This window comes from Salvelinus fontinalis, chromosome 5 (assembly GCF_029448725.1).
Source record: "Salvelinus fontinalis isolate EN_2023a chromosome 5, ASM2944872v1, whole genome shotgun sequence".
NCBI lineage: Eukaryota > Metazoa > Chordata > Actinopteri > Salmoniformes > Salmonidae > Salvelinus > Salvelinus fontinalis.
This window is the reverse complement of record NC_074669.1, coordinates 19,050,471-19,072,451: the sequence shown is the minus strand read 5'-3', so window position 1 is coordinate 19,072,451 and position 21,981 is coordinate 19,050,471. Positions and strand designations below refer to the sequence as shown.

The window sequence follows — 21,981 nt, the reverse complement described above, 5'->3', positions numbered from 1 at the left end:
AAGTGCAAATCAATCCCAGAACAACAGCAAAGGACCTTGTGAAGATGCTGGAGGAAACAGGGACAAAGTATCTATATCCACAGTAAAACGAGTCCTATATCAACATAACCTGAATGGCCGCTCAGCAAGGAAGAAGCCACAGCTCCAAAACCGCCATAAAATGGCAAGACTTCGATTTGCAACTGCACATGGGGACAAAGATCGTACTTTTTTGAGAAATGTCCTCTGGTGAAACAATTAAACATATGAAACAAAAATAGAACTGTTTGGCTATCGTTATGTTTGGAGGAAAAAGGGGGAGGCTTGCAAGCCGAAGAACACCATCCCAACCGTGAAGCACAGGGGTGGCAGCATCATGTTGTGGGGGTGCTTTGCTGCGGGAGGGACTGGTGCGCTTCACAAAATAGATGGCATCACGAGGTAGGCAAAGTATGTGGATATATTGAAGCAACATCTCAAGACATCGTCAGGAAGTTAAAGCTTGGTCGCAAATGGGTCTTCCAAATGGACAATGACCCCAAGCATACTTCCAAAGTTGTGGCAAAATGGCTTAAGGACAACAAAGTCAAGGTATTGGAGTGGCCATCACAAAGTCCTGACCTCAATCCTAGAGAAAATTTGTGGGCAGAACTGAAAAAGCATGTGCGAGCAAGGAGGCTGTCACGACTTCCGCCGAAGTCGGCTCCTCTCCTTGTTTGGGCGGCGTTCGGCAGTCGACGTCACCGGCTTTCTAGCCATCGCCGCTCCATTTTTCATTAATCCATTTGTTTTGTCTTGTTCCCCGCACACCTGGTTTTTATTCCCTAATCACACTGCATGTATTTATTCCTCTGTTCCGCCTCATGTCTTTGTGTAGAATTGTTTTGTGTTACGTGTCATGTTTGACACGCCAGAATGGTGTTCGTATATTCTGTGTTTTGTCACGAGGTATGTTTATTTGTTTGAACATTATTATTGTGACTGTTTGCGCGTTTTGCACTTTTGCCAATTGGCTGGAGGTTTTGACGCAGTGTCGTCTGTCTGTTGGTTTCTCCTGCCTCAATAAAGTGTGTGCCTGTTCACAACTCTCTGCTCTCCTGCGCCTGACTTCACTACCAGTACGCACACACCTGACAGAGGCCTACAAACCTGACTCAGTTACACTAGCTCTATCAGGAGGAATGGGCCAAAATTCACCCAACTTATTGCTGGAAGCTTGTGGAAGGCTACCCAAAACGTTTGACCCAAGTTAAACAATTTTATGGCAATGCTACCAAATACTAATTGAGTATATGTAAACTTCTGACCCACTGATGAAATAAATAAAAGCTGAAATAAATAATTCTCTCTACTATTATTCTGACATTTCACTTTCTTAAAACAAAGTGGTGATCCTAACTGACCTTAGACAGGGAATTTTTACTACGATTAAATATCAGGAATTGTGAAAAACTGAGTTTAAATGTATTTGGCTAAGGTGTATGTAAACTTCCGACTTCAACTGTACATGTACATATTACCTCAATTACCTTTATTAACCCAAATCCCTGCACATTGACTCGGCACGGGTACCCCTTATATATAGCCTCCTTATTGTTATTTTATTGTGTATTTTTCCTTTAGTTTATTTAGCAAATTTTTCATACTTACATTTTTTAAAACTCTGCATTGGTTAAGGGCTTGTAAGTAAAGATTTGACAGTGAGGTTGTATTTGCCTGTTGTGACAAATACAATGTGATTTGATTTGAACTACTTATTGACACATCCAGCCCAAAGCAGGAGGTTTAAAAAAATACTTTATAGTTGCCACATTTCAGGACGATGTCTTTACATTAGAAATCTTATCAGGCCCTTTAGTATCACATGCACTTATGCAAGTATCATTACATCTTCTGGCAGTGTACAATAATTTGTTTAAATTATGAAAAGAACAGACTCATTAACTGGTTCTGACTAAAGGGAGTACAGCTAGGACTGTAAGTGACTTTTTCTTAGCAGGTTATGAGAATTTAAGCTACAGTTAAGATCATTAACATGGCAGGTTAGGAAACTTAAATAAGGTCTGGAAAATATATATTGTAAGGGTTATCTTAAACACCCCTACTCAACGAAAAGTCACGTCCTTTCATAACTGTACTCTCTCTAGTCACTACCAAATTAATTAACTTGACTGACGTTCACTTTTATGGGTTGGCAAAAATAATAAACGGATAGCCACGCACCCAATAAACCCCCAAATATTATTATAGTCTGCCGAATCTACATCACCACACCGCTATTCAATGCGCATGCGCACAGAGTGTTGAAAGCAGTTTAGAAGCTTCATTTCAATTTTAAAAATCACATTGATCTTGTTATTTGATTTCAGGCAAATTTAATAGAATATGTTGAATGAACCAAAGTGTAGTTTAACATTTTTCCAATCAGTAAAAGCACGTTAGATTAACAACAGCATTTTCCCACTTTCTAGTGTGTAGCTTCTGCATAATTTCTGGCAAGTGACAATGGATTTAGTTTCACTGAGAGGGGCGGTTAGATGTGATGATGGCATGTCATTGATGTTATTTTGTCATCTGTAAAAGGTGGCAATTGTAAACACATAGCCTAAACTGATTCAGAGAGGTAGAACACTGGCAGGTCAGCGGCCGTATGAAAGGAATGTGGATGAAGAGCAATCGACAGCACAGCGCCTGAAGAGCTCCCAGCGCGGCGCGACAGCGAAAGTGAGATCAAGCGGGATGCAGTTGCAACCTGAAGCTTAGTCAGTGTAGATTGGAGTTGGCATTTGCTGTTGTTATCTCGGTAGCATCAAACCTGACCTTTTCTCCACTGGCGTGCATCTTTGAAGTATGTGCTCTCCACAGGTTTTCTGTCTCCCAAAGGACGATATGGTTATCCACCTGGTAAAGAAAGCAACACTTTTCTCCTAAACAAATTCAACTCTACTCTTCAACTACTCTTTTCGGACTGCTCTTGTGTTTTGGATTGCCTTAAATTTCTCGAGTGTTTCAAGGTACGTTGTGTGTTTTATTTATAAGGCTGTCCTTCAAGTGTGCATGATGAACGTGTGTTAATCAAATGAAATAGAATGCGGGACATTTGTTTATTTTATTTTAGCATTTTTTATGCTGCAATGTACTTGCAATGTACTTTTATAAAATATTCATTCAAAATGTGTTATGTGGGGAAATATTCATTCCACATGCACCTGCTCATGTTGTAGCATGGCATGAGGTTAGAAGCTACACATGTAAAGTCCTGACTCCTGTGATTTATTGCAGGGTGATGTGTGCTCACTTGCATCCCACAAGAATGTTAGACAAATTATGTAAATGATAGGGCGGAACACATCACCATTTTATAAGGATTTTCTGTAACCCTTATGATATAAACAAACTGTAATCCTTGACATAATGTATGGTCATAGGGGAGAGTGGGGTAAGGAGAGCCAGAGGGGCAAGTTGAGCCACCCTTGTTTCTAGGAAACCATACACAAAATTAGTAATTTGACCAAATATTTAGTAGGTCATCATTTCATGGAGTCTCCGAAGGAAGAAACCACATGGAAAAAGTTGTCAGCAAGTTATGTCCAAAAAACACATTTATTGTGTAAAGAGGTTTCCTGATGCTTGTATTTAAACCAAAGTAGATTATTTTAAGATTGTTCTATACATCAGTTGGGGTCTCTATAAGCTTCAATATGAGGTCCTAAATATAGCATGAAAATGTATCCTTGTAGCTGTGTGGGCTAATATAGTCAAGATGTTTGCATTGGGGTAAGTTGAGCCAATGGCCATGGGGTAAATGGAGACAATGGTTGAGCCAACGGCAATTTGAGCAAACTGAAGTGTTTTCTTCCCAGGCGTTAGGCCAGGCCCTGTTGTTACCTTGCATATGTTAAAATTGTTTTTAAAAAGTACAAAGTGTTTGTCAGGTGTTAAGCATGTTTTAAAATATATTTAAAATGATTAAAAGACAAAAAAGCGATTGTGATTGTGTTGAGGGAAGTGGTAATATTTACCACTACAGACATTTTGAGGCAGCTTCATTTAGGGCTCAATTTACTCCATATCGGGGCTAAGTTATTTTTTTCGACAAGCAAAGTTTTTAAAACTTTAATGTTTACATGAATTCATATTATTTTCCAGGGATACACAACATCCTGAAATATATGTAGATATCATCTTTGTTAGAACGAATACTATATTTCCCTTGATGGACTGATGCTGAATGTAAAACATGGCTCAACTTACCCCACTCTCCCCTACATCTGTTTATCAAGATGCCTTAAGAAAAAATTGAAAACATTAGGGAGACCTTACAAGAGAATTTCAATTTGCCATGGATAATACATATGGTGTTTTTATGCTTGGCTGTTTTTATTCTTCTCCCTAGGGGGCATCACTGTGGAGAGAGTGAAAATCACCTGCTGCATTGACATTAGTACCATGTCTTCTTCATAAGCCCAGTTATGCAGAGTTAACATAGAAAGATCTCTGCCACAGTACCAATAAGCCACCTCTGATCCCAGGGTCTCCTGTCATCCTTATATTCATATGTTTGGTACAGAGACCTTGTATCAGTCTAGACATGAGAGCCAAAAGTGCAAATCTCTCCAAATTAAAGACATTTGATATTTCTCACTGGAAGGCACGTGGATGCCAGGGGGACTGAGGAATGGGTTATTACCGTCATGGATGTAATTTCAGGAGACAGAGACCGAGCCCCTTCTGGCAGTGTTTAGGAGCTAACCACACCACAGCGCTGCAGAATGTTGAGGGCTTTACATGTGGCACACTGCATCATGCCTTAGCACGATGGGGAGGCTGGCGGGCAGGCGACTGAAGAGATTTTGCTCTTCCACTCTGCTGCCACAGCTTTCACACTCACAGCTCCACAGGATGCTGTCAACTGAACTATCTCAGTTCTTTCCCCCCAACGTGGTGAGGATTTGAAGTTATGCAGTAGTCAAGAGATGTGTAATGATAACTGTTGAGGAACATGTTCCCTCGGAACTTCTGAACTGAATCATTTGAGGCATGCTCAGGGAGAAGACGAATCAAGAAATATGGCATTTGACTTTAAAAACAACACATTACATAAAAAGCTAAACTGAATTGTGTCTTATTGGTCCTTTCACTTTATTTCAGACGACTGTACTAGTGACTTTGGCTTGTCATTCACCCACAACTACTGCCAGTGTTAACACAAACATTGCTATGTTTTTATTTTTATTTAACCTTTATTTAACTAGGCAAGTCAGTTAAGAACAAATTCTTATTTACAATGACGGCCTACCCCGGCCATGTTTAGTGGACATCATTCTAATTTTACTCTAACTTAATTCAATAAAACAATTGTAGACCTTGCACCAGCAGAGGAAGTCATACCAAATGCAGTGGTGGAAAAAGTACCCAATTATCATACTTGAGTAAAAGTAAAGATATCTTAATAGAAAATGACTCGAGTAAAAGTGAAAGTCACCCAGTAAAATACTACTTAAGTAAAAGTCTTAAAGCATTCATAAGTAAATGTAATTGCTAAAATGTACTTAAGTATCAAAAGTAAAAGTATAAATCATTTAAAATTCCTTATATTAAGCAAATCAGACGGCACCAATTCAAAAGGATTATTTTTTAATTTGACGGATAGCCAGGGGCACACTCCAACACTCAGACATCATTTACAAACCAAGCATTTGTGTTTTGTGAGTCCACAAGATCAGAGGCAGGAGGGATGATGTTCTCTTGATAAGTGTGTGAATTTGACAATATTCCTGTCCTGCTAAGTATTCAAAATGTAACTAGTACTTTTGGGTGTCAGGGAAAATGTATGGAGTAAAAAGTACATTATTGTCTTTAGGAATGTAGTGAATTTAAAGTGAAAGTTGTCCAAAATATAAATAGAAAAGTAAAGTACAGATAACCAGAAAATCTACTTAAGTAGGACTTTAAAGTATTTTTACACAAGTACTTTACACCACTGACCAAAGTTAGGGTCACATTGTGAATTCTCTAATGCTTCTCCATTGCTGCCAAGTGCATTCAGCATTTTTCTACCCTCTGCTGTCTGAGACTGTCAATCTGTCAGGGACTGAGTCCAGCTTTCTAATGGAGGGTTGGTTGTTTAGCAACAAAACTGACGCATGCGCAACTATGTGGCAAAATAGTCGAGGTTGGCTTAGATTGTTGACAACATGTAAACTATATTTTGTCTCCATGTTTATTGAACAAATTAATACATTTGCACAATGAGCACTTGTTGTCTCTCAAATACATTGTTACAGTTATTGGTTATCTAGCTAGTACATGTTCTTTTGCCATATTAGCATTGACATCAGTCAAAACACCTCCAAACAAGACACCCCACTGGGCGCACACAGGTTGAATCTATGTTGTTTCCACATCATTTCAACTAAATTACACAGAACCAACGTGGAATAGACGTTGAATTAATGTCTGTGCCCAGTGGGATGGTATCAAGAACAAGATAAAACTAGCTGAAACGAGCCACCTAAGTTTTCCCACATGGCAGCTTCTTGTCATTGTTGCTAGCTATCTGCACGTTCAGAATCATAACAACGCACGGCTTCCGGGCCCCTTCGATGTGGGTGCATCATTTTCATGACGTTGTCAGCCAACTCGTCTATAGATGTACTGTTCTTGTTAGAAACTTACAAATCTCATGAGGATACCCAACAATTTAGAAATTTGAAACCCAGAAGTCTTTAAGAAAATGATATATGGACAAAAGTAAATCTTTCTGAATAGCCAGGTTCTTGACATGGAGCCCTTTTTGTTGACTTTAGCTGATATTGGCAGCTCATAAAGGGATTTCATGGACCCACAGTAAAATAGGACATGGGAAACAGGGCTATATGGCTCTGTTTTTATCATTATCTTTGACCTTTGGTAATCCCTTAGAACCTCTATGGCCTTCAGCCTCAGTATTGACATAGAGTTGCAGAGTTTTCCTTTGTGGAGTTGAGGACGGACCCGTTACCAAACTGAAAAGGAAAATAACATGTGAGTGTTTGGACTTTCACAGCACAACTTGACCCAGATTACTCCGGTGTACAGTCTGGGTTTGTGTACTAGCATTGATGCTATACTGGAAAATGTGCATCATATTTGTGTTTGAATGGTTAACTGTGTGATACATGGGACCATGTAAAGGGTTGGGGTTAGGAATCCAAAGCCAGTGTACTGGGAGTGTTCCAGGCCTAACTCATCAGGACAGTCATATGTACTGACGGGTGAAAACCCTCCCCTTCAGTCAGGACTAAGAGTTTTCCAATAGTGTTTACAGTACACTACAAACCTGACATACCAGCGCTATCTAACAGCATGTCAGAGACGATGAGTCAAGTCAGAGAATGTGGTGAGCTGTCTTGGCCTTAATGTCACGGCTCAGGCATGGCAGGCACACAGGGATTCAGCATGGCACTCACTCCAGGGAGAAAACCCACCTCCGCTTGGCTCTGCTTCCTTGTGAAATGTTCCTCTATTACACAAGCCTCTACCATAGAGCTATAAACTGGCAGATTACGGGTAATGGCCAGTTCTGGGTACTTCATGTCCAGAACTCCAGATCAAGTGCACTGATTTCAGGAGACTTGGACCAGAACTCTCAACCACTGCATAATGCTGATAGTAAATCTTCTGCAGTGCACTGCACATGGATGACATCTCTCAGACAGGTTCAGTGTCAGTACTGAATGGGTCATGCTAAATGACTGCCAATATCTAAATCAAGTCCCTCCATCTCTCCAGCCTTGATTGATATCAGGTTACTGTTGGAGATAACAGCTGACCTGGCTGGTACAGTCCCTGACTAAAGGCTTGACATGTGGCTCTTGGTCAATACTGTCTATTCAAAGATTCTACATTTAACCCCAAAAAGTGTTAAACAAATTAGATTTGTCTAATTTTTTCAAAGTAGCCCACCCCTTGATGACAGCTTTTGCACACTCTTGGCATTCCCTCAACCAGCTTCACCTGGAATGCTTTTCCAACAGTCTTGAGTTCCTACATAAGCTGAGCACTTGTTGGCTGTTTTTCCTTCACTCTGCAGTCCAACTCATCCCAAACCATCTCAATTGTGTTGAGGTCAGGTGATTGTGGAGGCCAGGTCATCTGATGCAGCACTCCATCACTCTCCTTCTTGGTCAAATATCCCTTACACAGCCTGGAGGTGTGTTGGGTCATTGCCCTGTTGAAAAACAAATGAAAGTCCCACTTAGCGTAAACCAGATGAGAAGGCGTATCACTGCAGAATGCTGTGGTAGCCATGCTGGTTAAGTGTGCCTTGAATTTTAAATAAATCACTGATAGTGTCAGCAGAAAAGCACCCCCACATCATCACACCTCCTCCATGTTTCACAGTTGGAACCACACATGTGGAGATAATCTGTTTACCTACTCTGCATCTCACAAAGACATGGTGGTTGGAACCAAAAATCTCACATTTGGACTCATCAGACCTGTAACGGCTTTCTTCCTGGGATGAAGGAGAGGACCAAAATGCAGCGCAGTTAGTGTTCATCATGTTTAATTAAACAATAAACAATGAACATTAACAAATAACAAAATAACAAACGTGAAAGCCGAGACAGTCCTATCTGGTGCAGACCACAAACACAGAGACAGGAAACAACCACCCACAATCCCCAACACAAAACAAGCCACCTATATATGATTCTCAATCAGGGACAATGATTGACAGCTGTCTCTGATTGAGAACCATATTAGGCTGAACACAGAAACAGACGAACTAGACACACAACATAGAATACCCACCCCAACTCACGCCCTGACCAACTAAACACATACAAAACAACAGAAAACAGGTCAGGAACGTGACAAGACCAAAGGACAGATTTCTACTGGTCTAATGTCCATTGCTCGTGTTTCTTGGCCCAAGCAAGTCCCTTCTTCTTATTGGTGTTCTTTATTGGTGTCCTTTAGTAGTGGTTTCTTTATACCACCCCTACCTTATCACAACACAACTGATTGGCTCAAACGCATTAAGAAGGAAAGAAATTCCACAAATTAACTGTCATCAAAGGCAAATTGTGACTACTTTGAAGAATCTCAAATAGAAAATATATTTTGATTTGTTTAGCACTTTTTTGCTTACTACATGATTCCATATGTGTTATTTCATAGTTTTGATGTCTTAACTGTTATTCTACAATGTAGAAATAGTAAAAATAAAGAAAAACCCTTAAATGAGTAGGTGTGTCCAAACTTTTGACTGGTACTGTATATCTATATGTATGTTTTTTAATATTATTTTTTGCTGCAGCACCCATACTTCCCGTGACTATGCTAATAGGCAAACGTTAAGACAGGCTACTGTGGAGTTTGGAGGATTATTGAGTTCACATTCTCCTAGCACTTTAAAAACTATACCCGTTCTGACAACATGCTTTTTCAGTGTCCCTCGATTCTCTCTCTTCATGTCTTCAATGACTCACACCTGATGATGCAGTGTATTGTGTCATATACTGCTATATACTGTAGCTGGGCAAGTGGCCACTATTTGATAGCTCCTCATTGTTTGGTATTATTACCATGCAAGCCTGTTGCCGGCCCCTGTTCTACATCATCTGTTGTTGGGTGGAAACACCAGTCGGTTGGATTTTATATGGCCCTCATTTCCTGAACTCCTTCCCTAGACCTAAACATACACTGAGGCCCCAGTCCTAGTGCCTTAGTGCAGGCCATTCATGTCCCTCCAGATGGTTCTATTCAGAGCTGGCCTAAATATCCCTCCCAAATCTGTCTGTGTGGGGATGTGCTGGAACACCTTACCATAGAGGCTACAAGCCTGACTCTGGACACCTATTGTTCTCAGCAGAAATGAAGCAGACAATTCTACTATGAGTCTTCTCAGAGCTGGGGCCAAATCACACACAGACAAACACACATATCCCTCCAGTAAAATACTACAAATATTTTGGATAAACTCAGTTTTGATAATAAGGACAAGAACAGCATGTCTTGACAGTATCATTGGAAATGAACATAATTTCTTATATCCAACCATAACTCTATACAGACTAAATAAGTATAGTATAACAGGTTAAGATTGGATTTTCTGCTGATCTGGAGAGAATATGAATCTGGAGAGAATCTGGAGAGATCTGGAGAAAATAAGAAAATATGAAAATAATGAATCTGTTCTGAAATAATGGGTCTGTTCTGTTCAGTGGTCATAGCTCCAGATTCCTCAGGGCCAGATGTCTACACTAATGTACTAGTGGAAGCCCGCGAGGCCGCTATGAATGGTACAATGCAGAGAAACAGCACCAGAGCACTGTTGATTAACGTAAACATCCTGCTTGCGTGTGTGTGTGTGTGCACATGTGGATGGTGATTACCATGACAACATTGAGTGTGTTAGATCAGAGTGTGCGGTCCACCACCGTACATCACTGGTGCCGAGCTCCCTGCCATACAGAACTCTATACCAGGCGGTATCAGAACAAGGTCCTAAAAATTATCAAAGACTCCAGCCACACAAGTCATAGACTGTTCTCTTTGCTACTACACGGCAAGCGCTACGATGCACCAAGTCTGGAACCAACAGCACCCTGAACAGCTTCTATCCCCAAGCTATAAGACTGCTAAATAGTTAACCAAATAGCTACCCGGACAGTCTGCATTGACGCTGTTCAGGGTGCTGAACACTGCTACTGCTTATTATCTATCCTCTTGCCTAGTCATTACTCATAGTGTATTTATTCCTCGTGTTATTGTTTTTCTCTCTGCATTGTTGGGAAGGGATCATAAGTAAGCATTTTGCTGTTAGATTACACCTGTTGTTCAAGAAGCATGTGACAAATAAAATTGGATTTGATTTGACCACAGATACAAACATTGTCTTAGGCAACGTGTTGACAGAGTTGGGATCAGATAAGGCATTCAATCAGCATTGATAGGAATTCCAATATTTATTCTCTATAGGGCTCCCGAGTGGTGCAGTGGTCTAAGGCACTGCATCTCAGTGCAAGAGGTGACACTACAGTCCCTGGTTTGAATCCAGTCTGTATCACATCCGGTCATGATGGGGAGTCCCATAGTCCCATGCAATTGGCCCAGCATCGTCCGGGTTTGGCCGTGGTATGCCGTCATTGTAAATAAGAATTTGTTCTTAATTGACTTGCCTAGTTAAATAAAAAAAATCCACATCAGAGAAATGGCTTGTGTGTGTTCTACAGCTGTTCTTTGTCTCTCATTGAGAGAGGCATGCTAATCATCATTGGTGGTTCAAAGGAACCTCTAGAGAAATATATTCTAATACAGGATAAAAGTGTATTCCCACACAGGATTCTTGCAGTCAGCTTTAAAGTCACATACATAATGTAACCTGCCACATTCTACAGTATAGTGAATGCTTATGTGCCAACTCTCAGCAACTGATGATTTTGTTTCCTAAATACTTAAAACCAGTTGGAAGTCATTATCTTTAATTGCAACTTTTGCCAGAAAGACTGCATTCATGTGACAAGTAGTTTCATGACTTAGGCACAACCGATATCTGTGTAACAGTTTAGCTTCCTTGCCTCTCCTCGTCCCTACCTGGGCTCGAACCAGGGACCCTCTGCACACATCGACAACAGTCACCCTCGAAGCACCGTTACCCATCGCTCCACAAAAGCCGCGACCCTTGCAGCCCTTGCAGAGCAAAGGAAACAATTACTTTAAGGTCTCAGAGCGAGTGACGTCACCGATTGAAACGCTATTAGCGCGCATCCCGCTAACTAGCTAGCCATTTCACACCGGTTACATCTGCAAACTGACTGGTGCAGACCTAGGGCTATGTTTTCGGCTGGCGTTAAGCCAGATCAATTGTCAAACGCACGCTCATTTGCAATTTCAACATGTTATAGCTGGCACTCTTTTATTTTCAAACCCCAGCCCCAAGATTGGTAATTTACCTGTTTTATATGAGCTTGCTTGCAATGAGGTGGGAGTGTAACAGTATAACTTTAGTACGTCCCCTCGCCCCGACCTCGGGCGCGAACCAGGGACCCTCTGCACACATCAACAACAGTCACCCACGAAGCGTCGTTACCTATCGCTCCACAAAAGCCGCGGCCCTTGCAGAGCAAGGGGCAACACTACATCTAGGTTTCAGAGCAAGTGACGTAACTGATTGAAACGCTATTAGCGCGTACCCGCTAACTAGCTAGCCATTTCACATCCGTTACACTCACCCCCCTTTCAACCTCCTCCTTTTCTGCAGCAACCAGTGATCCGGGTCAACAGCATCAATGTAACAGTATAACTTTAGTACGTCCCCTCGCCCCGACACGGGCGCGAACCAGGGACCCTCTGCACACATCGACAACAGTCACCCACGAAGCGTCGTTACCCATCGCTCCACAAAAACCGCGGCCCTTGCAGAGCAAGGGGCAACACTACATCTAGGTTTCAGAGCAAGTGACGTAACTGATTGAAACGCTACTAGCGCGTACCCGCTAACTAGCTAGCCATTTCACATCCGTTACAGGAGCAGTGGCAATATCTGAGGCGTGTCCTTAAAAACATGCTCCAAAGTGCCCATTTCAGTATGCGCTGGTGGGGATATTTATGACCAACCAAAAGTCGATCTTAAGCCTCGTTCACTTTACCCCATTAGTACTCCGTTACATTGCACCAGTTGTCTTGCATTTCAACGGAGATGTCCGAGATTGAAAACGCAATGCCCCCTTGCGTTTGAAGTCTCCGTTGCTAGACAGACACCTCGTACGCTGACATTTTTCAAACTTTGTCTTCAGTTCAGCAAGAGTCCGTCGAAAAACGGAGAAGAAGATATGTAGTTTTCAGTGATGGGCTGGTTGAGAGAATGCCAAGAGTGTGCCTTGAGTGTGCAAAGCTGTCATCAAGGCAAAGGGTGGCTTCCTGCTTTTACCTCCACACCATCATAGTCCTTGATTTGTTTAACACTGTTTTGGTTACTGTGTGTTATTTCATAGTTCTGATGTCTTCGCTATTATTCTACAATATAGAACATAGTAAAAATAAAGAAAAACCCTTGAATGAGTAGGTGTGTCCAAACTTTTGACTGGTACTGTATATAGAAACAAAAACAAAAAATCACAACATTTGTGAACTAGGCTTTTATTACTCCTGTATGAGCTGAGAAAGTGAATCCTCAGCAAGCCAGTCAGGTGGGAACCCTCAGGACACATGACTTCACATATGTACGTACGCAACATCGAAAACATTGAAAATGTATGCACTCACTACTGTAAATCCCTTTGGATAAGAGCGTCTGCTAAATTATAAAAATGTACATGTAAATGTTAAAATCACTTAGCGTGATTGAGGAGGCAGAGAGGACCTGATGAAACCTACTGCACCAACCACTCAGTGGCTCTTAAGGGAATTGGATCATTCTGATGTGGATGTCATGTCTAGGGCAACAGCGCTAATACCTGAGTCAATCATATGGTGGTTCCTCATTTGTTATGGTTGAGTGTCGATAGGTGTCAGTGGTAGGGTGTAACTTTGCCATAGTAGATGAATAAGCAACATCATTACTAATTATATTACTGGCCATCAATTTATTTATTCTTGACCAAACTTTGTTTTCATTTTAGTCCTCTGTTTAGCACTGATTCAAAAATTCTGTTTTCCATACGTTATGCAACTGCAAACAGTAGTTTATGGAATTGTTAAACAAATGACATGTTGAACAGGCATTTCCTAATGGCTTGGCATGGTTCATTGTACCAACAGACATGTTTGTGTATTACAAGTCAACTCCATTTCTGTGTGTTTGTGTAAAACAGCATGACCATAATGATGGTAATGAGAGAGTGTGACACCATTGGATGCTTCCCCGATGTCAACAATTCCAGGGAAGAGCCTACTCAGCTATTCCATCCCAGGGGTGTGAAGAGGCAATGCGTCTCGCTGTGTGTTCTGTCTGATATTGACATACATGATTGCGATGAATGGGGGATGAATCTGCCCCTGTTTTACTCTGCTGATTGCTTCACCCCAGGAGCACCATCCCAGTCAGTGGGCTCAGCTGGGGAACACACTGCAAGTTGGATTAACTAACTACAACTTTACCACCTCATTGTCCCCTTCAGGGTTTATGACCCATTCTATGAGCCTCCATCTCCACTTTATAGAGCATTGTTTGAGTATGTAGAGAGAGGCCCTATTATAGTCTGGAGAGGGCTGCACTCTGCAGGGGTTTGGCACAAGTTTCCATTGGATGGAGTGGAGAGAGCAAAGGAATATTTAAATATGATGCCTCCTGTAACAGCAAGAATTCTCATCAAGCAATGATACAGCTACAATATGATTAATATACAGTAAAGACTGGCAGCGCTTTAAGCTAAAGTTGTCTGTTGTCCAACTTGATATACACGCCACCTCTCATTTTGTGTTGCTGTGACGCAGCTGGTCAGTCAGAGTGAACCTGGTTGTGATGGAGTGTGTCTGGCTGAGCTGAGCGGTGGGAAGAGGACACTTCAGCTGGCATAGAGAACACTTGACAAAGCACTTCTCTGCCTGAGAGGTGACCAGACTGGCCTTTACCTGGCTGGCAAGCCCAAGTAATAACTATAATGGCCTCTCTCCAATGGCCATCTCTCGTGATTGAAGAAGTTCTTTGCCAAGTTATTAATGTTATATTGTTTAACACGTAATCCCTGTATTACAGAAAGAAAATGTTGAAACTGATGACAATGTTTTAGTTAATGTTTGATAAGTATCTTATTAAACCCTTATTTCTGTGTTTTCAAACATTTCTAACCATTCTGAACATTCTGAACATTGAGGAAAGCTTTTTTCTCAAATGAGAAAAGTGTGTGAACTGACAGCTAAATTATTTGTTCATGGCAGGGTATTCAGGCTGTGAGTCGGCCTAATAGTGCTGCACTGTATATTCCCTATTATGCCAAGTAAAAATGAAAGCGGATGACATCATCTGCTTTGGTTCCTTTAATGTGGTTTTGATGACTGGTTTGCCTCTTTGTTCTTCACGACAAACAGATGTAGCAGCCATCCTGAGTGGGTAATAATGGTGATGCTGTTCCTGGTCCTCTCCTCAGGTGACAGAGGCTCCAGGCCCCAGGGGAGGGAGAGGCTGGCCTGGCTGTAGGCTGGCAGCATGAAGCACCTAGCCATCTCCAAGTGGCTCAGTCAGCTGGGTCTGCCGCAGTACTGCACTCTGTTTGACGACGACTATGATGGGGTGGAGGTAAAAGCAGATTTCATCCTGATTCACTATGTAGACACTGCACACTCAAGCACGCACACACATACACACACAAACACAGACACACACATAAAAGCATGCACAGTAAAGGACACATACGAAGACTCCGCTGCCTAAGCAGGTCAGTGGAACATACTGCTGAAGCACAGCAGTGGGATTCAAATGACCTACTTAGCTTACCAAAAGCATTTAAAGTATACTGAACAAAAGTATAAACGCAACATGCAAAGTGTTTCATGAGCTGAAACAAAAGTTCTCAGACATTTTCAATATGCCAGAAAATATTATTTCTCTCAAATTTTGTTTACATCCCTGTTAGTGAGCATTTCTCCTTTGCCATCACAATCCATCCACCTAACAGGTTTGGCATATCAAACATCTGATTAACACAGGTGCACCTTGTGCTGGGGACAATAAAAGTCCACTCCAAAATGAGCATTTTTGTCACACAACACAATGCCACTGATGTGTCAAGTTTGGATGGAGTGTGTAATTGGCATGCTGACTGTAGGAATGTCCACCAGAGTTGTTTACCATAAGCCGCCTCCAACGTCGTTTTAGAGAGTTTGGCAGTACGTCCAACTGGCCTCACAACCGCAGACCACGTGTATGATGTAGTGTGTGCGAGCGGTTTGCTGATGTCAACGTTGTGAACAGAGTGCCCCATGGTGGTGGTGGGGTTACGTTATGGGCAGGCATACGCTATGGACAATGAACACAATTGCATTTTATTGATGGCAATTTGAATGCACAGAGATACAGTGACGAGATTCTGAGGCCCATTGTCCTGCCATTCATCCGTCGCCATCACCTAATGTTTCAGCATGATAATGCACAGCCCCATGTCGCAAGGATCTGTACACAATTCCTGGAAGCTGAAAATGACCTGCATCCTCACCAGACATGTCACCCGTTGACCATGTTTGTGATGTTCTTGATTGACTTGTACGACAGTGTGTTCCAATTCCCGCCAATAGCTAGTCAAGTAGAGAGACACGAAAGCCCAGCTAGCCTAGCTAGCCTGTAGCCTAGCTGGCTTGGCAGTCTTAAATGGAGGTCGCTATTGAACGTTTTCAACGGTGCAGGAGCTGTGTTTACTTTGCTTTATTTCGGGACAATGTGGACCGCCTGGACTTTCAATGTAGCAACTGTTAGCTTGCAGTGGACTACTTAGCAAACAAGTAGTGAACCTACACATGCTACTGGGAAATCCACGCCCGCCTACTTTTTCTCTTTCTTCTACCCCAGTAGCCGGACGCCGCTCTGATCTGGTGGAAGTGTGGCCGCCGGGTAGGCTCTCCACAGCCGACTGGCCGCCACTCTGCAGGGATCCCTCCCCGAAGGGGTCTCCCCCTTCCCTGGAGAACGGAGCCAGTAGGATGCTCCTGGATGACTTTGGGGATGTTCCTGTTCTTGGCCAAACCAACCAACCATGGAGATATTTCACTTTCCATGGAGATGTTAACGGACACGGATCCAGAGGTTCTGGCATCGAATCCGGAGTTACCTGCACCTTCGTCCTCTGTTCTGTCTCCCTCTCCGGTGGCTCCCACCCTCATCAGACCTTGAGGCTGCCTGAGAGATCGGCCAATCCACGATGGATACTACAGCCGGCTCGGTTCCATTGGGCCCCAACGCCCTTCGGTCCTCGAGGGGTCATCTAAACCACTTGAGGTGAAAGAACGGCCAGGCCTCCCCGAATGTTTCACCAGCTGTCATCATCGGCAGCTCTATGGTGAGAAACATATCGGTTCCCAGTGCAAAAACCCTGTGCTACCCAGGAGCACAAGTACAGGACATTACAAGGTTGCTTCCGACTGTTCTACGACAGATGCCGGGAGCTGACGCTGTCATAGTCCATTTGGGGTCAAACGACATCAGGAGGGCTAGCTCGGAAATGGACTTCTGAACATTGATTGTAAAGAACTGATTCTAGCATTGAAAGATTCCAAAAAGCGGACAAACATTTCAGGTCTGGTACCATTTTTGGGCTGCGGGTGTGAAAGATTCAGCAGCCACTGGAATTACACATCTGGCTAAAAGATTACTGTAGCTCTGTTGGAATCACTTTTATAGATAACTTTGACACCTTCTGGAAACGAAAGATACTCTATAGTCCATCCAAATCATCTTGTCTCCTCGCATTTCAAGGCTGCATTGAGACAATGACATCAATGAGCCAAGACCAGCTCAGTTAATACCTAACATTGTGACAATGAGTCGTCATAATGCTGCATCTAATGTACATTATCCCAGTGGCTTTTGCAGACCCAATGTAAGTAACTTAATTAATGTCCCCCTAACTGCTCTGAATACCTCTGTTGATCCTACAGCTATTGTATGCAGTAATCATGTGCCTATGAACCAGAGCTACACTGTTAGCACTGAGGAGGTGTGCCCTAGTAGGAAGTCCACTGTGTGCAGCTCCAATATAAATAACATTAACAAGTCTACTTCTGATAAGCTTCCCAGTAAAACATTAAAAGCAATCAAGCAACCCAGAAAAGTGCTAAAAATAGCCCATATTAACATATGTAGCCTAAGAAACAAGGTCCATGAAGTAAATAACTTTCTAGTAACAGATGACATTCATATTCTGACTATCTCTGAAACTCACTTAAATAATACCTTTGATGATACAGTGGTAGAAATACATGGTTATAACATCTACCAAAAAGACAGAAATGCCAACGGGGACGGTGTTGCGGTCTATATTCAGAACCACATTCCTGTAAAGCTTAGAGACGATCTCATGTTAAATACTGTTAAAGTAATATGGCTACAGGTTCATCTGCCTCACCTAAAGCCCATTCTTGTGGGAAGCTGCTATAGATCACCAAGTGCTAACAGTCAGTATCTGGATAAAATGTGTGAAATGCTTGATAATGTATGTGATGTCAACAGAGAACTATTTTTTCTGGAAGATTTAAATATTGACTGGCTTTCATCAAGCTGCCCACTCAAGAAAAAACATCAAACTGTAACCGGTGCCTGCAACCTGGTTCAGGTTATCAGTCAACCTACTAGGGTAGTTACAAATAGCACAGCAATGAAATTATAAACATGTATTGATCACATCTTTACTAATGCTGCAGAAATGTGTTTTAAAGCACTATCCAAATCCATAGGATGTAGTGATCACAATCATAGTCATATCTAGGAAAACCAAAGTTCCAAAGGCTGGGCATAATATAGTGTATAAGAGGTCATACATAAAGTTTTGTAGTGATTTTTATGTTGATGATGTAAAGAATATTTGCTGGTCTGTGGTGTGTAATGAGGAGCAACCAGACACTGCACTGGACACATTTATGAAATGTCTTATTCCAGTTACTAATAAGCATGCACCCATTACTTTTACATTTGTGTGTATTGTTGTGAATCATTTTTAGATAATACTGCACTGTTGGAGCTAGGAACACAAGCATTTCACTACACCCGCAATAACATCTGCTAAATATGTGTACGTGACCAATACAATTTGATTTGAAAATTACTGTAAAAACTGTTAAATCCCCTTGGATTGATGAGGAATTTAAAAAATGTATGGTTGAGAGGGATGAGGCAAAAGGAATAGCAAATAAGTCTGGCAGCCCGACCGATTGGCAAACGTACTGCAAATTGAGAAATCATCGGCTCCATCATTCATTGAGTCAGATGGCTCATTCATCACAAAACCCACTGATACTGCCAACTAATTTAATGACATTTTCATTGGCAAGATTAGCAACTTAAGCATGACATGCCGGGCTATCTGCATTGTGTCCCGCCACCCGCCAACCCCTCTTTAACGCTACTGCTACTCTCTGTTCATCATATACGCATAGTCACTTTAACCATATCTACATGTACATACTACCTCAATCAGCCTGACTAACTGGTGTCTGTATGTAGCCTCGCTACTTTTATAGCCTCACTACTGTATATAGCCTGTCTTTTTACTGTTGTTTTATTTCTTTACTTACCTATTGTTCACATAATACCTTTTTTGCACTATTGATTAGAGCCTGTAAGTAAGCATTTCACTGTAAGGTCTACACCTGTTGTATTCGGTGCACGTGACAAATAAACTTTGAGTTGATTTGATGCCAGCAACAAACGCTGATACTACACATCCAAGTATATCTGACCAAATTACGGTTGGCTTAGAACAGGGCAGCACGGCTGGCACTTAAAAGTACACGGAGAGCTAACATTAATGATATGCATGTCAATCTCTCATGGCTCAAAGTGGAAGAGAGATTCACTTCATCACCACTTGTTTTTGTAAGAAGTGTTGACAAGCTGAATGTACCAAGCTGTCTGTTTAAACTACTAGCACACAGCTTGTACACCCATCCATACAAGACATGCCACCAGAAGTCTCTTCACAATGCCCAGAACAGATTATGGGAGGCGCACAGTACAGTATAGAGCTCTATTCAACATCAGGTAACTGATGCAAGCAGTAGAATCAGATTTGAAAAAAACAGGTAAAAATACACCTTATGGAACTGCGGGGACTGTGAAGAGACACACAAGGTACAGACACACGCATACACATACATTGTAATATTGCTGTATGGTGGTATTTTACATTTGTATTGTACATTGTGTATTGTAGATATGCAGTGGTGTAATAATGTTATATGTACTGTTTTGTTTTTTGTTTTATTTGTAATGTAAGTGCTTTAATGTGTTTGGACCCCAGGAAGAGTAGCTGTTCCTATGGCAGCAGCTAATGGGGATCCCTAATAAATACAAATACAAATATCCAGCAACGTCGTACTGCGATTTAAGGGGAGTGGGACATTCCACAGGCCACAATCAACAGCCTGATCAACAGCCTGTGAAATCCATAGATTAGGGCCTAATTTATTTATTTCAATTGACTGATTTCCTTATATGAATTGTAATTCAGTAAAATCTTATAAATTGTTGCATGTTGCGTTTATATTTATAAAATAAAACGAAAGTCAACAGAAGTCTATTTAATAGAAATGTGATTCATTAACTTTTTTTCCAATGCCATACTGTAGATCATTTTTGATTTATAGATTCGATCTCCTCAGAGAATGCAGTCAGCAATCCTTACATTTTTCCACAAGTCAATCCAGGGAATACAAAAACAGATAGCAATATCACTGCCCTGGGAAATCCATCACTTCTCTGAGAAAAAAACGACCTCTTACCCTGGATTCCTAAACTGCAGGCCTAAAACACAATTCTTCGTATACGTTTAAAGCTGTGGCTGCCGAGGCCCAGGTGAACATGTGAGGAATGTGTGTTTGCGAGGCAGGAGTGTTTGATGGTATGTGAGCCCTGGGCTGTCGTGGTGATGGACCTGTTTGGAGCCTGTAAACAGTAGCTGTCCCCCCTCTGACCTCCAAACCAGGCTGCTGTGGACATTCCCTCTCCCTCTGCCTCTCCTAACCGCCCACCCACCCACTGTCTCCCTCCCACTGGCTCCCCCATGTCTTCTCACTCCCCTATCTCTCTCAACCTCTGTCTTCCTTCCCTTGTCTTCCTCTCACTCTCCCTGAACACTTCCCCTGGTCTCCTCCCCCTTTCTCTTTCCTCTCGTCTCCTTCCCTCATGTATCTTATCCATACCTCCTATCTCATTCCCTGTGTCTCTCTCCACCTCCCTCTCACTCTCCCTTCCTCTGTCTCCCCCTCCGCCCAATGCACCCAGCACCTCTCCAGGGCTTCCCCTCCCTCATCCCCAGGAGACAGCAGCAGCACTGCAGTCATCTCAGAGACCCTTATTACTGGGGATTTATGACACCCACTTAACTGTTCGTTTTTGGACCCAACTGTCTGCTGGCTGTCACAGAGGCGAAAGGGTTTTATAGTGACCAAACTTAACCCAGAGCTAACCCTCTCTCCCCAAGATTGATCCACAGTGGTGGAATGTCACGTCCTGACCATAGAAAGCTTTTATTTTCTATGGTAGAGTAGGTCAGGGCGTGACTGGGGGATTGTTGTAGTTTAAATTTTCTATGTGGGGTTCTAGGTTTATTTTCTATGTTGGTGATTTGTATGATTCCCAATTAGAGGCAGCTGGTTATCATTGTCTCTAATTGGGGGTCATACTTAAGTAGCATTTTTTCCACCTGTGGGTTATGGGATATTGTTTATGTTTAGTTGCCTGTAAGCACTACATTGTCATCACGGTTAATTTATTCTTTATTTGTTTTGTCTTTGCTTAAGTTTCACTTTATTCATTAAAATTATGTGGAACTCAAATTACGCTGCACCTTGGTCCGACATTCATTATTACGAACAACGTGACATGGAAAAAGTACCCAATTTCTCATACTTGAGTAAAAGTAAAGATACCTTAATAGAAAATGACTCAAGTAAAAGTGAAAGTCACCCAGTACAATACTACTTGAGTAAAAGTCTAAAAGTCTTTGGTTCTAAATATACTTAAGTATCAAAAGTAAATGTAATTGCTAAAATATACTTATCAAAACTCAAAGTAAAAGTATAAGTAATTTCAAATTCTTTACATTAAAGCAAGCCAGACGGCATCATCTTGTTTTTTTTTCATATTTACAGACAGCCAGGGGCACACTCCAACAGTCAGACATCATTTACAAACAAACCATGTGTGTTTAGTGAGTCCGCCAGATCAGAGGCAGTAGGGATGACCAGGGAGGTTCTCTTGATAAGTGTGTGAATTGTACCATTTTCCTTTCCTGCTAAGCATTCCAAATGTAACAAGTACTTTTGGGTGTCAGGGAAAATGTATGGCGTAAAAAGTAAATAATT

At 41.8% G+C, this 21,981-nt stretch overlaps 1 protein-coding gene across 1 annotated transcript in view; it reads left to right on the top strand.

Annotated features, from left to right (window-relative positions):
* The first annotated feature begins 2,386 nt into the window (after positions 1–2,386).
* The window catches only part of LOC129855260 (breast cancer anti-estrogen resistance protein 3-like), a 101,942-nt gene continuing 82,347 nt past the window's right edge, over positions 2,387–21,981 (top strand). The window contains exons 1-2 of the mRNA XM_055922718.1: positions 2,387–2,993; positions 15,060–15,208. Coding sequence (XP_055778693.1) covers positions 15,119–15,208 — 90 coding nt within the window. The 5' untranslated portion in view covers positions 2,387–2,993; positions 15,060–15,118. The remainder of the gene's footprint in view (positions 2,994–15,059; positions 15,209–21,981) is intronic.